The 23,560-nt window shown below is 41.9% G+C and overlaps 1 protein-coding gene across 11 annotated transcripts in view; it reads right to left on the minus strand.

Annotated features, from left to right (window-relative positions):
• Window positions 1–23,560, minus strand: part of FOXP1 (forkhead box P1) — a 620,675-nt gene that overhangs the window by 150,621 nt on the left and 446,494 nt on the right. For 7 of the 11 annotated variants that reach the window (XM_047779137.1, XM_047779155.1, XM_047779131.1 and 4 more), the window contains one exon: window positions 2,239–2,340. In XM_047779137.1, coding sequence (XP_047635093.1) covers window positions 2,239–2,340 — 102 coding nt within the window. Of the gene's footprint in view, window positions 1–2,238; window positions 2,341–23,092; window positions 23,513–23,560 lie in introns of those variants that run through there. The other 4 variants (XM_047779108.1, XM_047779124.1, XM_047779118.1 and 1 more) reach the window with 4 other exon arrangements.

Genomic DNA, 23,560 nt, shown 5'->3' on the forward strand with positions numbered 1-23,560 from the left:
TGCAAAACATCTTCTTTAGTAAAACCGGCATCCAAGATGGCCACCTGGTCCAGCATGTTTCATAGAGACTGAAGGGCTCAGCAGCATGCGTCAGGCTGGTTTTGTCAGGAAAAGAAAAGCCCTCTCTATCATACCCTTCTGCTGGCTAAAAACCTTATAACGGCCAAGAAGAAAAAAAGCCCTCCTAAGGAAACCCCCTGAAAGTTTACTTCATATATTTAGCCTGACAGGAACTACATACACCTTGGAAAAGAAGTTACCTAAAAATGCCCTGTGTTTTTTAAAAAAGCAAGTAGAAAGTAAAATACGTCTAGTCTAAAAAAATTATAGATGATACTCAATACTGAAGACGAGCAGTTCACTGGACTGTGTATTGTAAACTTTTTAAAATGATCTCTAACCAAAGTACTACTTGAGATAAGATTTTCCTCCCCAATAATAGATTGTTATTTTGCCGATGCATTGGAGGTCTGATAAATTCAAGAGGACTCGTAGTATTTTTAAGGCTGTGAGAGCTCCAAGGGGGAGGCAAGAAGAATGGACAGTCATTTGAATCACTGAGTGACAGGCTGGGCTAGCTCCCTGTATACATTAATAAATTAGAATTTTAATTGTGTCTCTGTCTGCAGGAGATGCCCCAGTACTTTAATATGTACCAACAATTGGCTATGTTCTGGAATCTGCAATGTGGCCTCCGCTGCTGACCTCTGCAACACAATTCCCAGTCTGACTACGGAAACTGTTCAGTTTGATCCTTTCAACTTATTTGAATCCTGACAAATAAGCTCACAGCTGAAAGGTCAACACAGTCATATTTCATCCTCCAGAGCTGTTCTTAAGACATCTGCACAACAAAGCACTTCTTATAGCACCTGACATGGGACCTCAGTGGCACTCACTGCACCTCATTAAAAATGTCCCCAGAATTCACACACATTAAAAGCCATGTGGGTTGGTGACGGCTGACCAGTATAACCGCTTTCGGAAGTGCTGATAAACAATGCACATGGTCATTCAATTGTGCCAATCAAGAGCTACTATCATGCTGAAAGTCCCTTAGGCAGTGAGAGTTTCCAAGGAGATGGAGAAGAACTAGAACTTGGGGTCCAAGGTCAGTTTCATCTTTGCAGGATAATTTGGGAACTGGGATATTAGTTCCCTCTGATCACTGAGGAAAGTCAACACAAGCTAGAATCTGGGCTGACCTCGTGATTGAATTAATTGGCACCAAGTTATACCCACCAGTTTCCATTTACAAATGCCTCCCCAAAATGTACAGCATAGGAAACTCACTTTCGCTTCCCACTTTGGGGGATGCCCACTCTTAGCTATGAAAGTAGGTGAGCCTCCAAGTACCTGCAACTGCCCTTTCTGTCCCGGATGTGAGCATGAATACTCTGAGTCAAGTGTCTTTGAAATTTCTATTACAATTTTCTACTCCCAGTCGAAGATTCAAATTAGATTTCTATGACCTCACTCTTTCTACTCGGCTAACCCCTGCCCTCGATGTGCCTGAAATGAGAAGCTGCTCAGTCTTCTCGAGTACCTTTACATAATATCTGCCTGCCAATTTCTATTAATGATTTAGAAATATTCTGCCAATATCCACTGAAGGATAGCGTATGTATCACATCCATGACTAGGGCTATCCAAAGTCCAAAGTACCCCGTACCCTATCTTCCTTAATCCCAATATGTTCTTGAAACTATTGACATGTAGGCTGAACCATTTCCTCTTCTGGGAGACTTTCCTGTACACTGTAGGATGTTGAGCAGCATCACTACCTACCAGATGTCAGGAGCATTCTTTCAACCCCAAGCAGTGACAATGGAAATGTCCCCAGACCCTGCCCATTATCCTTTGGGGAGTAAAATCACTCCAGTTGAAAACTGCTGCACTAAAGTCAGTTGTGTGTGTGTGTGTCCCACTTCTACACAGATCATGAGACAATGAGTGACCTATGTGATTATTATAAAGAAGCCACGGTGCCTAATAAGCAACCCACCCCAATAACTCCTCATCCTCCAATAAAAGGGTCTCATTATATTTTTCTTTCTCCCAACCACAACACTTCTGGTTGAACCTCTTCTCTCAAATGTCATACTTTATCATTAAACAAAAAATGCGGTTTTCACAGAAGATGTGCATGGTTTGGAATTCTCAACATGATCCACTTCTGAGTGGTTTATCGGCCATGGCAAAGTGCATAACATCAACTTTAAAAAAAAGACCTATTACCTGAAGGGCTGGTTGTTTGTCATTCCTCTTGGGAGACTTTAATCCACTAACTTGCTGCTGCTGTTGCTGCTGGAGAAGAAGCTGTCTTGCCACTTGAAGTGCCTGAGAGGAAAAAATGGAAGGCAAATGTTTGCATTACTACACAGGGTTCAGGGCCTCCCTTCACAAAATAAGGATTCCAGGAAGGACACACGAGGGTGGGATCCTGGCTTTCCCACTGCCGGACAAATGAAAGAGCAAAGCAAACTTCCCACCTGTCTAAGCTGGAAAACTTTCCAGAATTTGTTTACATTTTCTTCGATTTGGCCAAATTTCATCCACAGTTCCTCAGGCACAGACACCCATCTGAGCAGATATTTTATGCCTATCATAAATCTGACACAAACTTGGAGTAGGAATGGTTGGGACTTGGAGAGAGAGAGGCGAGGAAGGACTTGGGCAAAGTCAGAAACTTGAGAGACAATAAAGGGCTCTTTTCAAAGGTACCTTCATCCACCTCTAATTCCTCTTATGGGAACTGGGGAACTCAAGTTGAAAGTACCACTTTTTCCTCATCTCAGTCCAAATCAAGAGGAAAGCTAAGTGGTAGACCACACTGTGGAGATAGGTCCTTGTGAAGGAAGATCAAAACAAGATGACCTTGATGGGCTTCATCAGAAAAACCCTTAGCCAGTCTGACCTCTAAGTCAACTTAAAGGAGACCCCTATGCACCTGGGAACAACACTGTCGAACACAAATGAGTCTTTCGAGCTTACACTCTGGGATGGTTTTTATTTAAAGGTAGCAGTTGGGGAGGTGATATCAATGGGAGATAAAGCAAAAGGAAAATCGGAGACTCCACCAAAGGGTAGAACACACAACAGACCAAACTTTTTTAAAAGTTCAAATAAAAAAGAAAAGAAAATGTCAACAACAAACCTTCATGAGGTCATTCAATGACAAGGGACTTAACAGGAATAGTGGCTAGCCACCCCTTTCCAAAGAAGACAGGAGGATTAGCAATAGAAAACTCAAAGCCTACAGACACACTGCACTAGAAAATCACAAAAAGTTAGGTTATTTGAATCAATTCAGTTGAGGAGCAAGAGTGTACATATGGAAAAGATGTCAGAAGGCTTGCAACATGATGTGCTCGGCATTTGAGACAAAACAAAATCTACTGGGCATCATGTCAACGATCATTTCTACATGCTAACTCCTATGAGTGCCTGAAAGAAGGCTCACATAGAGGTGGTCAAGGTATCAAAGATCTGACATGATCCTCTATAGAAAGTGTGAAAAATGGGCTAATGATGGCAGTGTGTTCCTCCAAGAGGAACAGATGTCATGGACAGAAGAAAAGAGTGCTTACGGTTCTAAGAAAAGTTACAGTGAATGGCAAGATGCTACGGGGGTTCCTGGGCAGTGAACTCACAGGAACAGAAATCAGACTGGTCAAGGGGATTCATGAAAAGACACCTAAAAAAATTTTTTTCTCGGCCACACCCATGGTATGTGGAAGTTCCTAGGCCAGGGATCGAGCCCAAGCCACAGCAGTGACAATACCAAATCCTTAACTGCTAAGGCCACCAGGGAATTCCTTTTCCTATTTTTCCTAAAAGCGTTAACTCAGCAGGAGGAGTACTTCTCACAGGACAATTTCACTAAACCAAGCTCACGACTGTACTGTTGTCACAAAGGCTATTTTTAAGACGCCATGTAAAGTTGGGCGGTGCCTTTGTGTCTAAGAGGGACCAAGGAGTGCAACGACACAGACGCACAAATGAGGAGGTGGGTGACAAAGGGACAATCTGGGGAAAGCCAGAGCCCTCCTGTCCCACCTGCCTATGGCACCCATCCCTCCTGTCCCTTCAGGAGCCTGCTGTCTACCGAACTCACCACACCCAGCCCTTCAGATGTAACAGACAGGCTATCTCGTCTGGGAAGGGAGAGACACGTTTGAGAAGGCCTGCCTGGAAGAGCCTCGGGCAGAGAGGCTGTCTGAGACAGCCCTCTGGAAGCCAAGAAGCCAGGGAGAGTTGCCTCAGACTCCAGCCTGCTGTCTCTGGGGAGGAGTCACCATCGCTGGACGCCGGGTTTCCTCGTCTCCTTGGAGACGCTCAGTACAGGCGTAGGTGTAAAAGTGGGCAGAGTGAAGATTTCATTTATATCATCTAAGAAAAAGAGTCCCCTTTGCAAGGTGCCTGCAGGAGCGAAAACCTCTCCTCACACAGTATACGTCCCCGTGGCTATTTCCCATGAAAGTTTTACGGCTTTTTAATGTAGGAGAGGGAATGGTTATATATTTTAAAGGCTACCATCAGGATTCCCAGAGCAATAGACTAATCAGCAAAGAAGGGTCTGGCTGGTGGTCGGCAAGGCAGATGGAAGGTCTGAGATGACAATGAAAAGAGGGCAGAGAAAGACACAATGAGCAAGAGGAGAAAGGTTAGGTACATTTACTGCAAAAACAGAGCATGTAAAGAAAATCAGAGTAGTGGCAATGCCATAAAGTCACAAGTCTCTGTTAAAATGATTTACCGTGTTTCACCAACAGGAACTCAATTTTTAAAGAACCCAGTATGGGTGAGCTCCTCACTTCAGCAAAAAATATCAAGTGTCTTTTAAAAAAATTGTGTACATACACACACACGCGCGCAACTATGCTTCTATGAGTGTGTTTTCATAAACACACTTCAATGAAAAAAATGGTAGGACTCAAATTCAGGTTTTCAACAAATGTTTACTGAGCTGGCTCTAGACATTTCAATAGTAGCTACTGAGATCCCTGCAATTATTCTGCTGGATTGAAGGGGGAAAAAAGTCATTTATGTGTATCTCTTTCAGATCCAACATGGGATACATCAAATCATATAAACACAAAACAAATGCCAGCCCTTTCCAAGAATTTCAGACAAAGCTCCACTGAAGAAGAGCATCAAAGGGAGTTCTCATCATGGCCCAGCAGAAACAAATGTGTCTACTATCCATGAGGATTCGGATTCGATCCCTGGACTCACTCAGTGGGTCGGGGATCTGGCGTTTAGGTCACAAGCAAGGCTTGGACCCCATGTTGCTATGGCTGTGGTGTAGGCTGGCAGCTGTAGCTGCGATTTGACCCCTAGCTTGGGAACTTCCATATGCCATGAGTGCGGCCCGAAAAAGCAAAAAAACCAACAAAACAAAACAAAACAAAAAGATAGAAGGCCATGGCAGCAAAGGTTTAGGTACTTGTATGAACACCGCAAGGGTAATTTGAATCAAACTATGTACGGAAGAGAGAAGAAATGATGAAGATGTATAAACTGGCTTCCAAATTTCATGCTCAAAATGAATGCAAACAGGTAAAATTACTTCAAATATTTGGGATGGAGAGAGAGAACACTGCTGCAAAGAATTATTCAGCTTGATATGAATTGTTATGAATTATTCCACAATAATTCCCTGGCCTTATCATGAGTATAAGAATAAATTTTGGGCCAAGTACTAACGCTCTCTCACTCCCCCAAAAATCAACCAAAGTCTCTGCCAGAATTTTAAAACCCAATTTTTCAGAATTTAAAGTGCTGTGAAGTCAGTCACTAAAAGGGCATTGCCTTTTCTGATTCCCTTTACATTTTAAATCACTGTAATCTAGACTTTAAATAGTTGCCAAAAAAGAAGAGAAATAAATCTTTAGTATACAAGACTATGTATTTGAACATTATGCTATAAATCTCTGATATCTACCATTTAGTCAAAAATGTTTACTGTCACATTCACTGTCAGTCAGTAAAAAAATTTGGAGAGACTGATGGGATCCCCTTTGGAAACTGCACCAGAGACGAATGTCCTTTTTGTTTCCCCTACATGCTTATTTAACAGCCATTTTTAGCCATTACATGCATCAAAATCATGAAAACCAGAGGCATGTCTTTCATCTCACACTCCACTGCCTGAACCCCAGAGACGTGTCCCGATACAGCTAAGGAGTGAGGATGGAGTTTTCTTACTTTTGTAGTAATATCTCAATCATGGTTGGAGAAAGGTCCCTTAAGATATCCTGTTTGAAGATATAAGTAGATCCTTTGGCTATAGAAAAATAAGATATAAGTAGATCTTTCATGTTTGTGTGTGAGAGACAGAGTGAGTGAGAGACAGACAGAGAATATAGATAAATACAATGGAATATTACTCAGCCATAAAAAAAGAATGAAATAATGCCATTTGCAGCAACATGGATGGACTGAGAGATGATCATACTAAGTGAAGTTAGTTAGACAGTGAAAGACAAACATCATATGATATCACTTATATGTGGAACCTAAAAGAAGGATGCAAATGAACTTATCTATAGAACAGAATCAGACTCACAGACTTTGAAAAACTTATGGTTACCAAAGGCAACAGGTGGGGGGGCATGAACTGGGGGTTTGGGATTGGCATACGTACACACTGAGGTGTACGGAATGACTGGCCAATGGGAATTGCACAGAGAACTATATTCTGTGATAATCTATGTGTGAAAAGAATCTGGAAAAGAATGGATGTGTGTATACATATAACTGAATCACTTTATTGTATAGCAGAAATTATTACAACATTGTATGTCAACCATACTGCAATAAAATTTCAAAAATAAAAATTAAAAAATAAAAGAATTTCTTGTGTAAGAAGCAAGAATCAACCGTGACTCAAGTTCCAGACCAATTGCTAATGTAAATAACTTAAAAGGTCCCATCCAATCTCTGGAGACCTTTTACTCTCGGTGGTGGTTTCCTGGGCTGGGTTGAGTCAACACTTCCTCTAACACAGATGTGACAATTGCCTGGCCTGGGATAACACGGAGCTGTATCTGACTGCTAGCCTGGGTTACAGCAAAGTGCCAGTTTGAAGAGGTCAGTGTGGAGGTGCCGGATAAAAGCAGGCACTTACAGCCCAGTTGCACACAATCCCATTTACTGTCCTTCAACACCTAAAAGACATGGCCCGAGGAGCTGAGAGAGGAGAAGGCATACACTGCCTCTCTGTCCGTGGGGGCTGCCCTCTGAGCCCTGATGTGCCCCCAGGGTGTGGAGTTGCCTTGTGGTCAGCATGCCATAGTTCGCTCTGGGCACCCAGGGAGTCAGGGGGACTGGTGCCAAGTATCTAGTGTGGCCGGTTTTCATGCTGACTGGGGACCTGGGCAGTTCTGACACATCCTCTATTCTCTTGGTTCTAGATGACTTCGTGCTCATCAGTGCCTCACATTCCTAGTAAATAAGTGCCATCTGTTATTTACAAATTACATTTTACATAAGCGTGTTTGCAACTTTCGAGCTATTTACGTCTCGAGTTCATAGCAGGTGCTTATATTTGGGGGGTGAGGTATTCCTATGTTTAGCATGTTGATCAAGGTAGCCAATGTTCAAAAACATGTTTACCATATTTTAAGAAACACCAATGAGTTTACAGAAAATAAGGCTGGAGTAAACACGCACACATATATAAAGCAAGCCGGCAAAAGGAGACAAATACAGAGCTTTTTTTTTTTTTTTTTTTTTTACATAACACCCTTGGTGACGATGCCTGAGACTGATAAATGGAGGTCTTTTAAAAATATGATGCACTGCAATATTGTAGGTCACAGGCCAGCAAAACTTTAGCCCATGGACCAAATTTAGACCATTATATCTGTTCTTGTCCAGTCCCTGAGAAAGGAATGGTTTTTTACTCATTTAAATAGTTGGGAGAATAATTAAAAAAAAAAAAAAGAAGAATTGGGGGGGACACATGTGAAAATTACATGGAATGCAAGTTTCAGGGTCCACAAATAAAGTTTTATTACAACACAATCACGTTCACTTGCTTCCACACCACCTAGGGCTGCTTTGCTGCCACTACGCAGGGTTAAGCACTTGTGACCAAGACTGTAAATCCTAAAATATTCCGCTCTGGGCCTTCACAGGGAAAGTTTGCCAACTTCTCTTAGTCTGCTATCTGCATTCTGAGATTCCCAGAAGATTCCACTGGACACAATTTTATAGAAACAAAGCTTTCAATCAATTGGCCACAATAACCTCAGAACTAAGCTAAGAGGCAGGGACATTACCCATTAGCTATTCTTAAGGCTCAAACTCGTTTTTTATTTTCTCAGAAGGAACTGGGATATGGAAAGAAAATACATCCATGAGCTCCCCTATCTGAAACCATTTCAAACCACTTGCTAACGTCGAATATGTGTTTCTTCTTCCCACAGGAAATTTATAGCAGTTCCAAGTGAATCTCTTCCATCTAGTATGTGGGGTGGGGGGTCTCAAAAGCCTCAAAATAAAGAGAGCAGGGCCCTACTGGCCAGTTGAGAAGGGCCAGTCCCTTACTGACTGCTCCAAGAAGTTGTCCCACTTCCAGTTTCAAAGGGTGCTCTGAGTCAGCCATCCTTCCTCCAATTTCTTTTCCTAGACTCTCCTACCCCTCAAGATCAAAACTGTTTCTCAGATAAATTCACAGGCTAATCAACAGTTCCTGTGCAGACTTGGGGGCTGGAGAGGAAGAGTCAGCAACAAAAAGCCACCTAGGAAGCTTAGTAGGAAAGAAGTCAAGTTTTCTCCTTTATTTCTTCTCCTTTATACCCACCTCAAGTTCCTTTATTTATTTGTTCGTTTGTTTTTTACGGCTGCACCTGTGGCTATGGAAGTTCCCAGGCTAGGGCAATACCCTATTTCCTACGCCACAGCCACAGCACCACAGCAATGCAGGATCTGAGGCACACCTGCCATCTATACGACAGCTCATGGCATCACCGGGTACTTAACCACTGAGCAGGGCTAGGGATCTAACGGGTATCTTTAAGGATACCAGCTGGGTTAGTAACTTGCTGAGCCACACCTGGAACCCCTCAAGTCCCTTTAAAGAACCCTTTCCCCCCTACACTAATTTGCTATCTCAGATCAACTCCAGCAACTAACAGCAGTGCTCATCATTAAATACAATCTGATAATTTCTCTGTAGCAGGATGCAGAACTGAGTATGCATGCCAACTCCATCACCCCCTTGCTCTGGACACAATAATCATTCTAGAAAGAAAGAAAAGAAAAGAAAGAAAGAAAGAAAGAAAGAAGAAAAGAAGAAAGAAGAAAAGAAAGAAAAAGAAAGAAAGAAAGAAAGAAAGAAAGAAAGAAGAAAGAAAAAGAAAGAAAGAAAGAAAGAAAGAAAGAAAGAGAGAAAGAAGGAAAGAAAGAGATGAAGAAAGGGAAGGAAGGAAAGAAGGAGGGAAAGATAGAAAGAACAAACAAATGGACAGTGGCTGATAGAACTAGAAGCATTTGCACAGACCCAACAACATTCCAAGGCAGTGAGTTCTCCAAAAAGAATGCAAAAAAAAAAGTGAGCTAATCTCATAGAGGGATTTCAGTGATTATGAATATGAAAATATTAGATGCCCAAGGAAAGATTCCAATTCTCATGATTGTGTAAATATTAGACACACCAAGAAAGACAGCACTATAGCAGACCTTCAAGTCACATTACTGGTAACATATGTAAATAACAAAGACATACTGTTTTCACTAAAACGTTAATACGCAGAGGGCAACAACAAGAAATGAAAAGGCATCAGAGAGTTTTCAATAGTCTCTTTGCACTATTGACTCAGTCACTGCTTAGTCTAACCTGAGATATTGCAAATAAGAGTGGAGACTTAGAGCATTCATTGGTAATTTATTCACTTGACTCCACCCTGTAAAAGCAGGTGGGGCTGACAGCAAAGCCTTAGATCATTCGGGACATAGAATCTGAATCAGTGACCTAGAAGAGGTGGGTTCTCCTTAGCATCATCCATCCTCTACAGACAGCTCTATAAAGGATTCTATGCTTTGAGAGTAATCCATAATGGCAGACATTGAGAGAGGGCGTGGCTTTCTCCAAATATTCCACAGTCTCTGCAAGTGAGTTTATGAGACAACATCTGGACAGACATGGTGAAAATTTGGAGCAGAGACCATCCCACTCATAGAGTTCTCTAATACTATGTGTTCCGGTTAAAACCAAATAGGACAGGAAATGGAAAAGTCAAAGTTCCCTATCGTCATCACTGCCCTAATTGCAGAAGACAGGGCTATGGGCAGTGTCACCCCCGTGTGTGTGTGTGTGTGGGGGGGGGGAGATGAGGCCACCACACCGCATTCTCTCTACCACCTGGACCACTGCAGTTCCTTTATCAATCCACACCAATTTGAACCTCCCGTCTTCCAGATCTACTCCCAGGGCCTGGTTTCCCAAATCCTTACTGACATGATTTCACTTTCTAGGTTATCACTACTATGACATTTAAGAGTCATATATTCAGGATTTCCCGTCGTAGCTCAGTGGTTAGCGAATCCGACTAGGAACGATGAGGTTACAAGTTTGATCCCTGGCCTTGCTCAGTGGGTTAAGGGTCAGGCATTGCCGTGAGCTGTGGTGTAGGTCGCAGACCCGGCTCAGATCCAGCATTGCTATGGCTCTGGCGTAGGCCGGCGGCTACAGCTCCAATTCAAACCCTAGCCTGGGAACCTCCATATGCCGAGGGAGTGGCCCAAGAAATGGCAAAAAATACAAGAAAAAAAAAGACAAAAAAATAGTCACACATTCTTTGCTTTACTTCAAAATCTAACAAATAATGCAAATACATGAGTATAGGTAGGTTAGGGGAGAGAGAGAAAATGTGTGTGTGTGTTGAATGTAGGAAATCCATTAGAGTGTTATTTTCTTAGAAAAGATGACAAATGCTTTTTCCTTCTTTTTAAAAAAATTCCTTTCTTTTTTTTTTTTTTTTTTTTGGTGTGTGTGTGTCTCTTTGACTTTTCTAGGGCCGCTCCGCGGCACATGGAGGTTCCCAGGCTAGGGGTCTAATCAGAGCTGTAGCCACCAGCCTACGCCAGAGCCACAGCAACACAGGACCTGAGCCGCGTCTGCAACCTACACCACAGCTCATGGCAACGCCAGATCCTTAACCCACTGAGCAAGGCCAGGGATCGAACCCACAACCTCATGGTTCCTAGTCGGATTTGTTAACCACTGCGCCATGAAGGGAACTCCAAAAAAATTTAATTCTTACAAAAAAATTTTAGAAGAGGAATTCCTGTTATGGCTCAGCAGTAACGAACCAGACTAGTATCCACGAGGACAGGGTTTGATCTCTGGCCTCACTCACTGGGTTAAGGATCTGGTATTGCTGTGAGCTGTGGTATAGGGCGGCAGCTATAGCTCTGATTTAACCCCTAGCCTGGGAACCTCCATATGCCGCAAGTGGGGCCCTAAAAAGCAAAAACAAACAAGCAAACAAAAATTAAAAATTAAAAACAAAAAAGAAAAACTTAGAAGAGCTGGGATGAGGCAGAACAGAGTTGTGCAATTGCGTTCTTGCACCATGCCATGATTCACCAGCATTAGTGCTATGGGTTCAAATGCCATATCATGCACCTAAAACAGGAGACACGGGCACAGAAATACCAGAAGGCTATAGACAGGAAGAGGCCCTGTGCTCTAAGTCCCATCCCCAAAGGAAACCTAGGAAGCAGAAAGGGATCCACAAACCCTCTGCTCACTTGCAGTTAGGAATAACCTTTCTTACTGTAAGGCGCACAGAAGATGCTGCCCGCCAAGAAAGGTAAAAGGTAGCAATTTTCATGAGACAAAAAGAAAAAGGGTATCTATGATCCTCTTTTAAAATTGGCTGAAAAGAATGTAACAGCTACAAAGAGTCAGAAGTCTGTCTGAAGTCTCTTATAAGGGTCGGACGTGGAGGGGACCTCACGATCATAGTCTTACTCCATATGTCTATTAACACAGGGCCCCATAACCACCTTCTGGAGGCTCTGGTTGGCGGTCCTGGCTGGAACTGGTGCCAGACGCTGAATCATCACCACCGAGTCTCCAGCACCTGAGTTGTGTTTGGAGCAATTCCATTCAAGCACTGCCTGAGCCTGTCGAGCTCATGAGAGTTGACAAGACCAGAGCCTGGGGTGCTATGACTGGAGGCAACATTAGCATTGCAGTGAAGTAAAACAGAAGTCAAATTTAGTAGAAACGTCTAAAATGTTGAGCTGGATGCTGCATGAAGTCCGTATTCCCTTGAGAAAGAAGGACCAGAGTGTATGCAAAAATGAAGACAGAAATGGCCCAGTCCTTCTCCAAGCTCCCAAAGTAGAAAAGATGGGGGTCAAATGCAAGAATAAATGAATCCAAGGATCTATTAACTCACTGTATTAACCCACTGTTTCCTACAATTGCCTTTTATGAGGGTGCAGCCTGGTAACTCTCATTATGAATAATTCAGATTCTTATCTTTTCATACCTTGGAGTGAGGCTTGCTAATTCTGAAGCCTGCAGAAGAATCTGGCTGGGATCCTGCTCAAAATAATGGAGAGTTTTCTATGATTTTTCCAGTAACACTAAAGATAGGTTCTACTCAAGCAAATGATACTGCTATCCCTTTTCTTCTTGTAATGTAAGCCATACCTACTCGAGACTCCCTCAGAGGAAATTAAACTCTTTAGCACTTTGCTTCCCAAATTACCTTCCTTCCCTTACCTGAATGTGGGCAAAGAAGCAAGGGTGAGCACCAATTCCAACTGGGATGAAAGACAAAAGGAAGAAAGAGAAATGGGAAGAGGGGAAAGACCCAAATATGGGTAGTAATCCAAAGTTTGGAACTGGTGACTCTTGGCCAGAGTTAGCCAAGATAAAAAAAAAAAAAAAAAAAATCCAAACATTCTCCAATAATTTACACTTCTCAGTTATTGCAAAGAGCAAATATTATACCTGTATAAGAAATTAAGAAATTAGGAACATCTAAAAACACAGGGCCAAGGGTAGGGAATTAAGTGCCGGCACTTAGAATGCTAAAATAAAAATAATGCCTTGAACTGTTTAATATGTGCCAGGCACCATGCCAGTTGGTTGCTTTATACTTATTATTTGATTTTTTTTGTTGTTGTTGTTGTTCCCAAATATGCCTAAGGGAAGCAGGGGAAAGGTTTGTGATTATCAATGTAAAGTGGAAAAACTAAGATTGTGAGGTTTGGTGACTTGCCCAAGGTCACAAGACTAGTGAGTGGTTAGGAAAGAAATACAAAAACAAACAAACATTGTCTCCTGAGAACTTGACACTAACATTCTACCAAGGTCAATGATTAGACCAAATATGGCAGAGGGTAATTCTGGCAAATGGACCTGCAGCCCTTCAGAGCCAAAAATGCATTGGGTGAATGTGTTCCTTTGCCTTCAGAAAGAAGGGAAAGGCCTTTTTGCGATATGCGGTCTCTGAGTTTATTTGCCTCTTTTCCCCACAGCAAAGACTCTTCCCGCCCCCACCTGATCCTGCTATTCCCTCTTGGAGCCGTGGCCACACCCGGAATTCTCTTCTTCATGTTCTCTGCCCACATTTACAGGCCAACCAGGTGTCTCCTCGATTTAAATTCTACGCTTCCCTGACAAATACTAGTGTGATCTCACTTGTATAAATGGAATCTAAAAAAGGTGAACTCAGAGAAGCAGAGAGTAGAACAGTGATTGCCAGGGGCTGCTGGTGGGGGGTGGGGGGCGGGAGGGGAGATCTGGGGAGATGTTGGTCAAAGGTTCACAGAAGTTCGGCTGTGTGAGATGAAAAGTTCTGGGGATCTAATGTACAGCATGGTGACTAAACAATACTGTACTGTGTGCTTGAAATTTTCTAAGAGGATACATCTTAAATCTTCTCACTATACATGCAAAAGGGTAACTTGGTAAAGGTGATGGTTAAGTTATTTAGTTTGACTTCAGCGATCTTTTCACAACGTATATGCATACATGAAAACACCAAGTTGTACACTTTAATACACATATACCATTTCTTGATGCCAGAGATATCTCAAAAAAACTTGTGGAAAGATAAAAAGTAGATGAATTCTTTAAAAGTGAATACATTCTACCTTTTCCTAAAAACTCAATCTAATTAATTTCTTGAAGCAGCAGAGTCCTTCCCTGATTTGCCCAGATCCAAGGGCTCAGTCCTGCTTGTGAATCCCTGTCACGCCCTGAGTTTCTGTTGCTAGCAATTCCCAAGCAGGCAGATGGGAAAAAATGAAGAAGCCCAGCTCTGCTCTCCCTCACAATGAACTACCCCAGTTCATCCAGTGCCTCTGGGGATACTGATGCTGTCACCAGGCATGGCTTTTAGATCCAGCAGATTTCTGGCCCATTTTTTTCAATTCACTTTTTTCCTTTCTTTTTTTTTTTTTTTTTTTTGTTTTTTTTTAGGGCCGCACCTGCTGGCATATGGAGGTTCCCAGGCTAGGGTTCCAATTGGAGCTACAGCTGCCGGCCTATGCCACAGCAATGCCAGATCCAAGCCTCATCTGTGACCTACACCACAGCTCACAGCAATGCCGGATCCTTAACCCACTAAGAGAGGCCAGGGATCGAACCTGCAACCTCATGGTTCCTAGTCGGATTCATTTCTGCTGTGCCACAACAGGAACTCTACAACTCATTTTTTTCAATTCACATTCTCCTAAAGCTGCTTGCTTCTTGTTAAGTGGTGGTGGTGGTAGTGGTGGTGTATTAAATAACTCTATTTAAATTTTTTACAGATGGCAACAAGCACATCAAAAAATGCTCAACATCACTGATTATTAGAGAAATGCAAATCAAAACTACCACGAGATACCAGCTCACATCCGTCAGAATGGCCGTCATTAATAAGTCCACAAATAACAATGCTGGAAAGGGTATGGAGAAAAGGGAACTCTCCTGAACTGTTGGTGGGAATATAAGCTGGTACAACTACTATGGAGAACAGTATGGAGGTACCTTAGAAAACTATACATAGAGCTACCATATGACCCAGCAATCCCACTCTTGGACATATATTTGGACAAAACTTTCCTTAAAAAGACATATGCACCTGCATGTTCACGGCAGCACTATTCACAATGCCAAGACATGGAAACAACCCAAATGTCCATCAACAGATGATTGGATTAGGAAGATGTGGTATCCATACACAATGGAATACTACTCAGCCATAAAAAAGAACAAAATAATGCCATTTGTAGCAACATGGATGGAACTAGAGACTCTCGTCCTGAGTGAAATAAGTCAGAAAGAGAAAGATGAATACCATATGATATCACATATCTGGAATCTAATATATGGCACAAATCAACCTTTCCACAGAAAAGAAATCATACACTTGGAGAATAGACTTGTGGTTGCCAAGGGAGTGGGGGAGTGGGATGGATTGGGAGCTTGGGGTTAACAGATGCAGACTACTGCCTTTGGAATGGATTAGCAGTGAGATAGATCCTGCTGTGTAGCACAGGGAACTATGTCTAGTCACTTATGATGGAGCATGATAATATGAGAAAAAAAGAATGTATACATGTATGTGTAACTGGGTCATCATGCTGTACAATAGAAAACTGACAGATCCAGCTATAATGGAAAAAAATAAAAATAATTATATATATATATATACACACACACACACAAATAATAAATAACTAAAAAATTTTTTTCTCTGCTTCCCCCCTTTTATTGAGATATAATTAACATATAACATTGTAATAGTTCTAGGTGTACCTGATTATATATGTATGTGTATATATATGTGTGTGTATATACAGATACATATATATTATAATTAGCACAGTAAACTTTTTGCTAATATCCATCACCTTCCATAGTTTCCATTTTTTTCATTGTGATGAGAACTATTTGTTTTATGGAAGTATAGTTGATTTACAAAGTTGAGATAATTTCTGCTGTATAACAGAGTGAATCAGTTATACCTATATGTACCACATACGTATTCTTTTCCAGACCCTTTTCTCATACAGATGATCACAAAATAATGGGTAGAGTTCTCTGTGCTACATCACAGGTTCCTGGGGGCCAGTCATTCCACATACCACAGTGTACATATGACGAGTACGTATAGGGTCTACTTCTCTTGGCAACTTTCACGTACACAACACGGCACTGTTAACCTCAGCCACTGTACTGTACATGACACCTCCCAAATTCACTTATCTTTAGAGCTTTTGACAACCTTCACCCAACTTCCCGATCTCCCACCTCTGGCAACCACAAACCTGTTCTTTGTTTTTATGAATCTGATTACGTAAGATTCCACTTATGTAAGATTAAGTGAGATCATATGGTATCTGTCTTTCTCTGACTTATTTTATTTAGCATAATATTTTTAAGGTCCACCCATGTTGCTACTAATGGCAGGATTTTCTTCTTTTTATGGATGAATAATATTCCTCTGTGCGTGTATGTGTGTGTATGTATATATATCACATTTTCTTTATTCACTCATTCATCCATCAATGGACACTTAGGTTCTTTTCCTACCTTGGCTATACAGTACACAATGCTGCAATGAACCTGAGGGAGTGCAGCTATCTTTTCGAGATAGTGATTTCATTTCCTTTGTTTAGTTTTTAGGCTTTTTGTGGCTTTTTTGACCATACCCACTGCATATAGAAATTGCTGGACCAGGAATCAAATCCGTGTCGTAGCAGTGACAATGCTAGATCCTTAAAAGACTGAGCTACTGGCAAACTTCTCATTTCCTTTAGATATATACCCAGATGTGGCATTGCTAGATCATTTGACAATTCTGAGGAACTTCCATACTGTTTTCCACAGTGGCTGTGCCAAATGACATTCCCCTCAGCAGTGCACAAGGGTTCATTTTTCTCTACATCCTCACTGACACTTGTTATTTCTGGTCTTTTTGACAATAGCCTCTCTAATCACTGTGGGGTGACATCCTCACTGTGGTTTTGACCTGCATTTCCAATTAACTACATTCTTAAAACTCTTCTGGTCCCTGGTCATTAGAGATGAGGAAGCTAGTAATAAAAGTTGCAGTTCTGTGAGTGTTTATTGCTCATAAGTGCTAAAAAGTATTAGACATACCATTTCATCAAATTTTCACAATCCTTTGAGATATTATTACACCCAATTAACATATATGAACACACAGGAGAGGTTGAATTATAAAGTTTAGGTGAGATATGCTTAGAAAGTCCTTAGCATGGTCTCTGCACATGGGAATTACTCATTAAATGGAAACCAGGATTATAGTTCACCCCTCCCCCCACTGAAGAAAATATATTTTGTGGGAAGCAAACATTCCTGTTCCCCAGTGATCTCAAAGCACTGGCTATCTTCTCTAGCAAGAAGGTGAGAAAACCACAGCATCCTCTACTGAGCCTAATGGTCACAGAGATGACCGGCAACTGAGCGGCCTATGTCTTCTGACTGGTAAGGGCACTTGAGCAAGGATGGCTCCTTCTGACCTGCATCAGACCCTAATCCATGCTCTGCCTGGACTCTTTGAATAAGGCAGTGGGAGTGGCTGGCAAGAGTAAGCAAGGGGGAGGTGACAGTACTGATGACACTGCTGTCCGGTCATGAAGAAGTAATGATGGCCAGCACTTCCCAAATGCCAACTGTGGCTCTGGCTTGGTTCTGCACTGAGTTATGCAAACAGAGAGTTTACAGAATAAGCCAAAGGTCATGCAGTCTGGCTTAGAATCCCTTTCCTTGTCCTTCAAGAATGATGCAACCAAACAAGGCCACTAACCCACAAATCCATGCATGTGGAGTGCCTGCATACACATGGAACTCAAACTACTTGCTTAGCCTGATGAATCTTCCAAGAAAAGTTTTGAAATGTTATGAAGAATATACTCAGTGAATCCAGGCCACACTCAAAAGGTACTTTGTAGTGAATTTTTTGAAGAGTTGATCACTCTGGTCAAGGAGTTAGATTTTCTTAAAAGGGGAGTTAAAAATTGTTCATGAGATAGACACCCATGTTCATCAAGCTGTGCTCATCGAGTAACAACGATCTTTGGAACTTCCGGCCACCACAGTCTAGCTTAACGTGGAACTTGAGTCTCTAGGCATGAAGAAATAAGGATTCTCTGGGAATTTGGGGGAATTACTGACCTTGGGAGAACCATAGCATTTACAAAGGAATACCAGTTAGCTTTATAAAACATTAATGTATTTCCACAGAAGCGGCATACGTGGTGGTGACGTTCCCACCTGTCATCCTGCTTGGATTGTGAACCCCAGTTCCATGGCTGGTGTGCTGTATAACCTTAGACAAGTTACCTAACCTCTGTGTGCCTCAGTTTCTTCATCTGTAAGAATTGGAGGAACCGTTTCTATATCATAATGAATACATGTAATGTGTATAGCTTAGGGCCTGACATCGATTAAGGGCTTTTAAAGTCAGTCAGACAGAGAAAGATAATTATCATATGGTATCACTTATATGTGGACTCTAAAAAATAATATCTATTAACTTATTTACAAAACAGAAATAGACTCACAGACATAGAAAGCAAACTTCCAGGGGGAAGGGGGAAGATGGTGGGGAGGATAAATTAGCAGTTTGGGATTCAGAAATACATACTACTATGTATAAAACAGATAAACAACAAAGACCTACTGTATAACACAGGGAACTACATTTAGTATCCTATAATAGAAAATAATCCAAAAAAGAAAAAATATGTATAAATGAATCACTTTGCAGTATACCTTAAATGAACACAACATTGTAAGTCATTACACTTTAAGTAATTAATTTATTATTATTTTTTGTGTGTGTGCTTTTTAAGGCTGCATCCTCGGCCTATGGAGGTTCCCAGGCTAGGGGTCGAATTGGAGCTACAGCTGCTGGCCTATGCCACAGCCACAGCAGTGCCAGATCCGAGCCGTGTCTGCAACCTACACCACAGCTCATGGCAATACCAGATCCTTAACCCACTGAGCGAGGCCAGGGATCGAACCAGCAACCTCATGGTTTCTACTTGAATTTGTTTCCGCTGAGCCATGATGGGAATTCCTACACTTTAATTTTTAAAAAATGATCATTCATCTTAGGAGATATGAAAAATGTGCAAATCAGTGAGGAACATATAAATTCAAGAGTAATATCAGTATCTACACATGACACACTATCACATTTGGGGGCATGATTAAGTAAATTACTTTTCTGAAGTAAAACGAATTATATTATTTATACACTTCTGAAAATTACTTTTTCAAATTAAAAACACACTGTGGATGGCAATTTTTCAAATCTCATTTCTGTGTTCAGGTTCCAACAAACAAACAGTTCTGGGAACCAAATAACCTAAGTTCTACCCCCACCCTACTCTAAGAGACTTCTGCAAAAGCCTTCAATGTTAAGACTAAAATTCCAAATGGCACGTGACCAATTTTTACTCTATGCAGTTGTAACCATGGGAAGGAGCCCAAGACACACCAGAATGAAAGACTTACACAGTTAACACTGAGGGTTAACAGAACGTTTCAATTCTTTTGCCCCAAAGCACACAACCACAGAGTAACTTCTCACTTTGTACAGCCAATGAGCAGGGTCTGTTTCTTTGCAAAGAACAAACTAACTTGATTTTTGTGGAAGTTAAATTGCCAACATCATATTGAGTTAAAGTGAAACAAAACAAATATCAAATATTTAGCCCATGCTGTATCTTAAAAAAAAAAAAAAAAAAAAAAAAGCCATCTCCTAATTCTGATGCTAAAGAGATTAAAATTAAGCATGATTACTCTTCACTGGCTCCTCCCTTCCACCTCTATCATTGACACCACGCACTTAATATATTTTCCAGTCTAGTTTCTTCATGGTAAAACGCTTTCTCATGAGACTGCCTGTGGTCAGGGCTGAGTATGTCATAGGCAAAATGTTTCTCAGACTGAGATTGTACCCCCCTTTCAGGTGTTGCCTGACCATGAAGTACAGACACCCCGGAAATTATAAACTATTTTAATAGCAGGACATTTTCCCACCTAAAAAGTGGGATCACCTCCACAGCCTACTTAACACCCCCAGGGGTGCCAACTATGCACACATTAGCATTAGCCAGGCCCTTTGATTTGCACAGACAAAGGGCTCTGTATACACACAAAGTGTGACCATACAATCCAGGCTAGGGGTCGAATCGAAGCTGCAGCTGCTGGCCTATGCCACACCAGATCTGAGCTGTGGCTGCGCCCTACACCACAGCTCACAGCAATGCCAGATCCTTAACCCGTGAATTGAGGCCAGGGATCAAACCTTCGTCCTCATGGATGCTAGTCAGGTTCGTTAACCCCTGAGCCACAAAAGGAACTCTCTAGTGCCTTTTGGAGAGTCATGCAAGATGACAAAGAGTGGTGGTGGAATGGCTACTGTGTCTATGGCTGGCCTCTCCAGCATGAAGCCACCTCTCAGGGACACACATGCAGGGCGATACTGTGTTGAAGAGTCAGCTGCATTGCTCCCTTATATAGTCAATAGAGAGGGAATCCCGCTGAGTGCATAGTTCTAATTCACATTCCAAAGCAATATAGGCAACGAAACAGATTTTCAGCTGTGATTTATAGGGCTTGATAGAAGCGGGCCAGGCACTGTGCTAGGATCATGCCTGAACTCTGTTCAGGGTGTGTATACACGAGGCACCCCCTACATGCTCTACTTATTAAAGAACCAGGACCGGGTGTGCATGTACACATAGGTCAGCGCCTGCTTATGTATAAAGAATGTCTACATGCAGTTATGCAAAGCCTGCCAGAGATTTCAAACAAAAAAATTAAATTTTTGTTTGCTTATGTTTAAAAAAATTTACATGGAATGTAGCTGTGGGCTTTTCCCTAAATCTCTGGTGGACTTGGTCTAAGATAACCAACAACCCTGCAGATCACTGAATACGTGACACAGTAAAGATGGGAAGATGTTTTTGAGAGTGTTTTAGAGAACTACAAGTCTACTCTTTGCTGTATACACCACCTGCATGACATGTTTTAAGAGAGGACCAAAAGTTGGCCTCTAATAAATTATGCTGCACACTGGTCACAGGAACTTTGGCATATTCTTTAACTGAACTGTTTTTATTTAGATGTAAAGTCAGAATATAGCCTTTAACAAATCTGTAAAGGCTACTGATTTATCAGCATCACTGTTTAAAACACGGCCGTACACACACACACACACACACACACACACACTCTCTCTCTCTCTCTCTCACACACACATCATAAAAGTAGAGCTACTGAGGCAGGCATAACTAAGGAAAGCATCTAAAAAAGCCAAACGACTGACCAACTAATCCTGGCAAATCCTGCGCCATAAAACCATCTACCGCAATAGATTAATTCTCAGTAAAATCCTGGTGAATTCTCAGAAGGCAAAAAGCCTCCGGGATCTTAAGGGTTAACTCACTCGCCTTTAAAAAGAAAATGACACATATAATTTCCTTTTATCATAAAACAATGCATTTATTCTTTTCTGTATGTCTGTTAAAGGGCATGGCTTTCTGAGTGGAAAACAAAACAGAACTTGGTCACATGTTTATTTGCTTCAGCTACTCCCTTCCCCTTCTGATAAATAATCAAACATGCCATCCAGAAAAAACAAAACCAGTGAGCTGGGAAATTTGATGGTCATCAAATAGACTGCGATACCAAGAAAAGCAGCCCACTGTTCCCACACTGAGTTTTCGGCCCCCACACCTACACTAACATCTGAGTAAATACCTCCAGTCACTCTTTCCATTTTCCCTGCAATTACTCCTACTGTTATACAAATTGTCCTTAAGGCAGTCGCAAACATAATTTTTTTTTTCTTGCAAAGTAGAACAACTTCTGAACGTGAAAAAAGCCAGCCTAGCAAGGGCCATACACGGATACCCTTGCATACACACACGTAGTTTGTTATTTATTTAAACGTTTCCTCCATTAGAGAGGGGGACAATGACAGAGCCGATTCCTTTCTCTATTCTAAGAGATCTTGATGTGGACACCAGAATTTAGTTTGGGGGCTAACAAACACGGTTTGGAATACTAACAATTCCCTTTAGATCAAAAGAGCTAATTTTCCACTTCCTGTCTATTCCCTAACCAGTACATAGTGGAAAAAAAAAAAAATTAGCACCTGGCTTACCAATTACACCAAAGTTGGGGTGTGTGTGTGGGGGGGGTAAGGGTTGGGGGAGGAGTATGGAGAAAGGAGAGGGGGGCCAGAGGGATGTGGGTATCAGACAGGAAAAGGTGGAAGCCTTTAAAAAAAAATGTCAAACCATGTAGTGAGAAAGTCATTTCAAGAGAAAGGACCCACGGAGCAACCACGTCACTCTTCGGCAGAGAGAGAAGCAGCAGCCCGGGTCCGAGAGCTTTCCCTGCCATCCTAATTATCCACAAGGAGAATTCTGAAAAGAACCTTCCAACATCAAAGTTAACAACCATCTCGGAGAAAGTGAGGCGGGTTTTCTCTTTCTTTTCGCAGCCCACTCCGTTTAAACAATAGTAATATGAATGAGATAATGACCGTGCTTGTTTCAGCAGTCTGACTTTTATTGGCATGAAATTGGTACAAATATTATCAAGACCGAGTCACAAATGATGATGGTGTCATGATGCCTACATGGAGGACAATCCTGCAGATGCAGAATTCCCAAGACACCCTCTCTCTCTCTGCCCTCTCTCACTCCTGGTGATAACAGGAAGGAAAAGAAGGCGACGCACAACAATGTCACAAATAAGCAGAGCGAGGTCCTAATCTCTGTTCTAGCCCCTAACACAGTCCTGACGACTGACGCAGGGCTGCAGACTGAACTGATCCAAAGACACATCTGAAAGCAAGAGTGAATTAACAAGGCTGCAGAACCAACCAGTCCTCTCTAAGCTGTAAAAAGAAAACCGTCTTTGATGGAGAGGGGGTTGGGGGGGGGGAGAGCAGTAAACAAGTCGGATCATCTTATTTTGCCCTTCAGAGAACATCCCTGCAGGAGCGAATCCCAGTTCAGTTTTTAAAAGTTTAACCCAGTGAAAATGTTCTTTTTTTTCCCCCCCTCTCTCGACACTTACAGAGAAAATGAAGAGTTTGACCGAGAGTGCTCGCACTGTCTGCCTTTGGATTTCCGTCTTCTTGCTGTAGATGGGTTCTGGCTGTTTCTGTGAAGCGGGGGTTGCCGAGTGGTAAAAAAGATGTTTGAATAAACAGGAAGTCCTGTGCGGCTGAAGCACACTCGAGGAGAAAACACACTGGAACATTGCCCTTTGTAGGCAACTTCAGGGACCGCCTGCCTCCACAGTAGCTGGCGGGGCTCTCACTAAATGACAAAAGAAACCGCAAGAATTCCTCAAGTAATTCTTCACTTTCAAAGTTGAAAGATCAGTTGGAGCTTGCAGGTAATTTTCAAAGTTGCATTTAGCACTTAAAGAAATCTATTCAGGCGACGCTGCATCTAAATCACTCCAGGTCTGCAAGCACCGACACAGCATCAGAAGTGTGCCCTGGCAAGACCAAGCCCTTGCCAAACACAGCTCATTCAC

Source organism: Phacochoerus africanus, chromosome 1 (genome assembly GCF_016906955.1).
Source record: "Phacochoerus africanus isolate WHEZ1 chromosome 1, ROS_Pafr_v1, whole genome shotgun sequence".
NCBI lineage: Eukaryota > Metazoa > Chordata > Mammalia > Artiodactyla > Suidae > Phacochoerus > Phacochoerus africanus.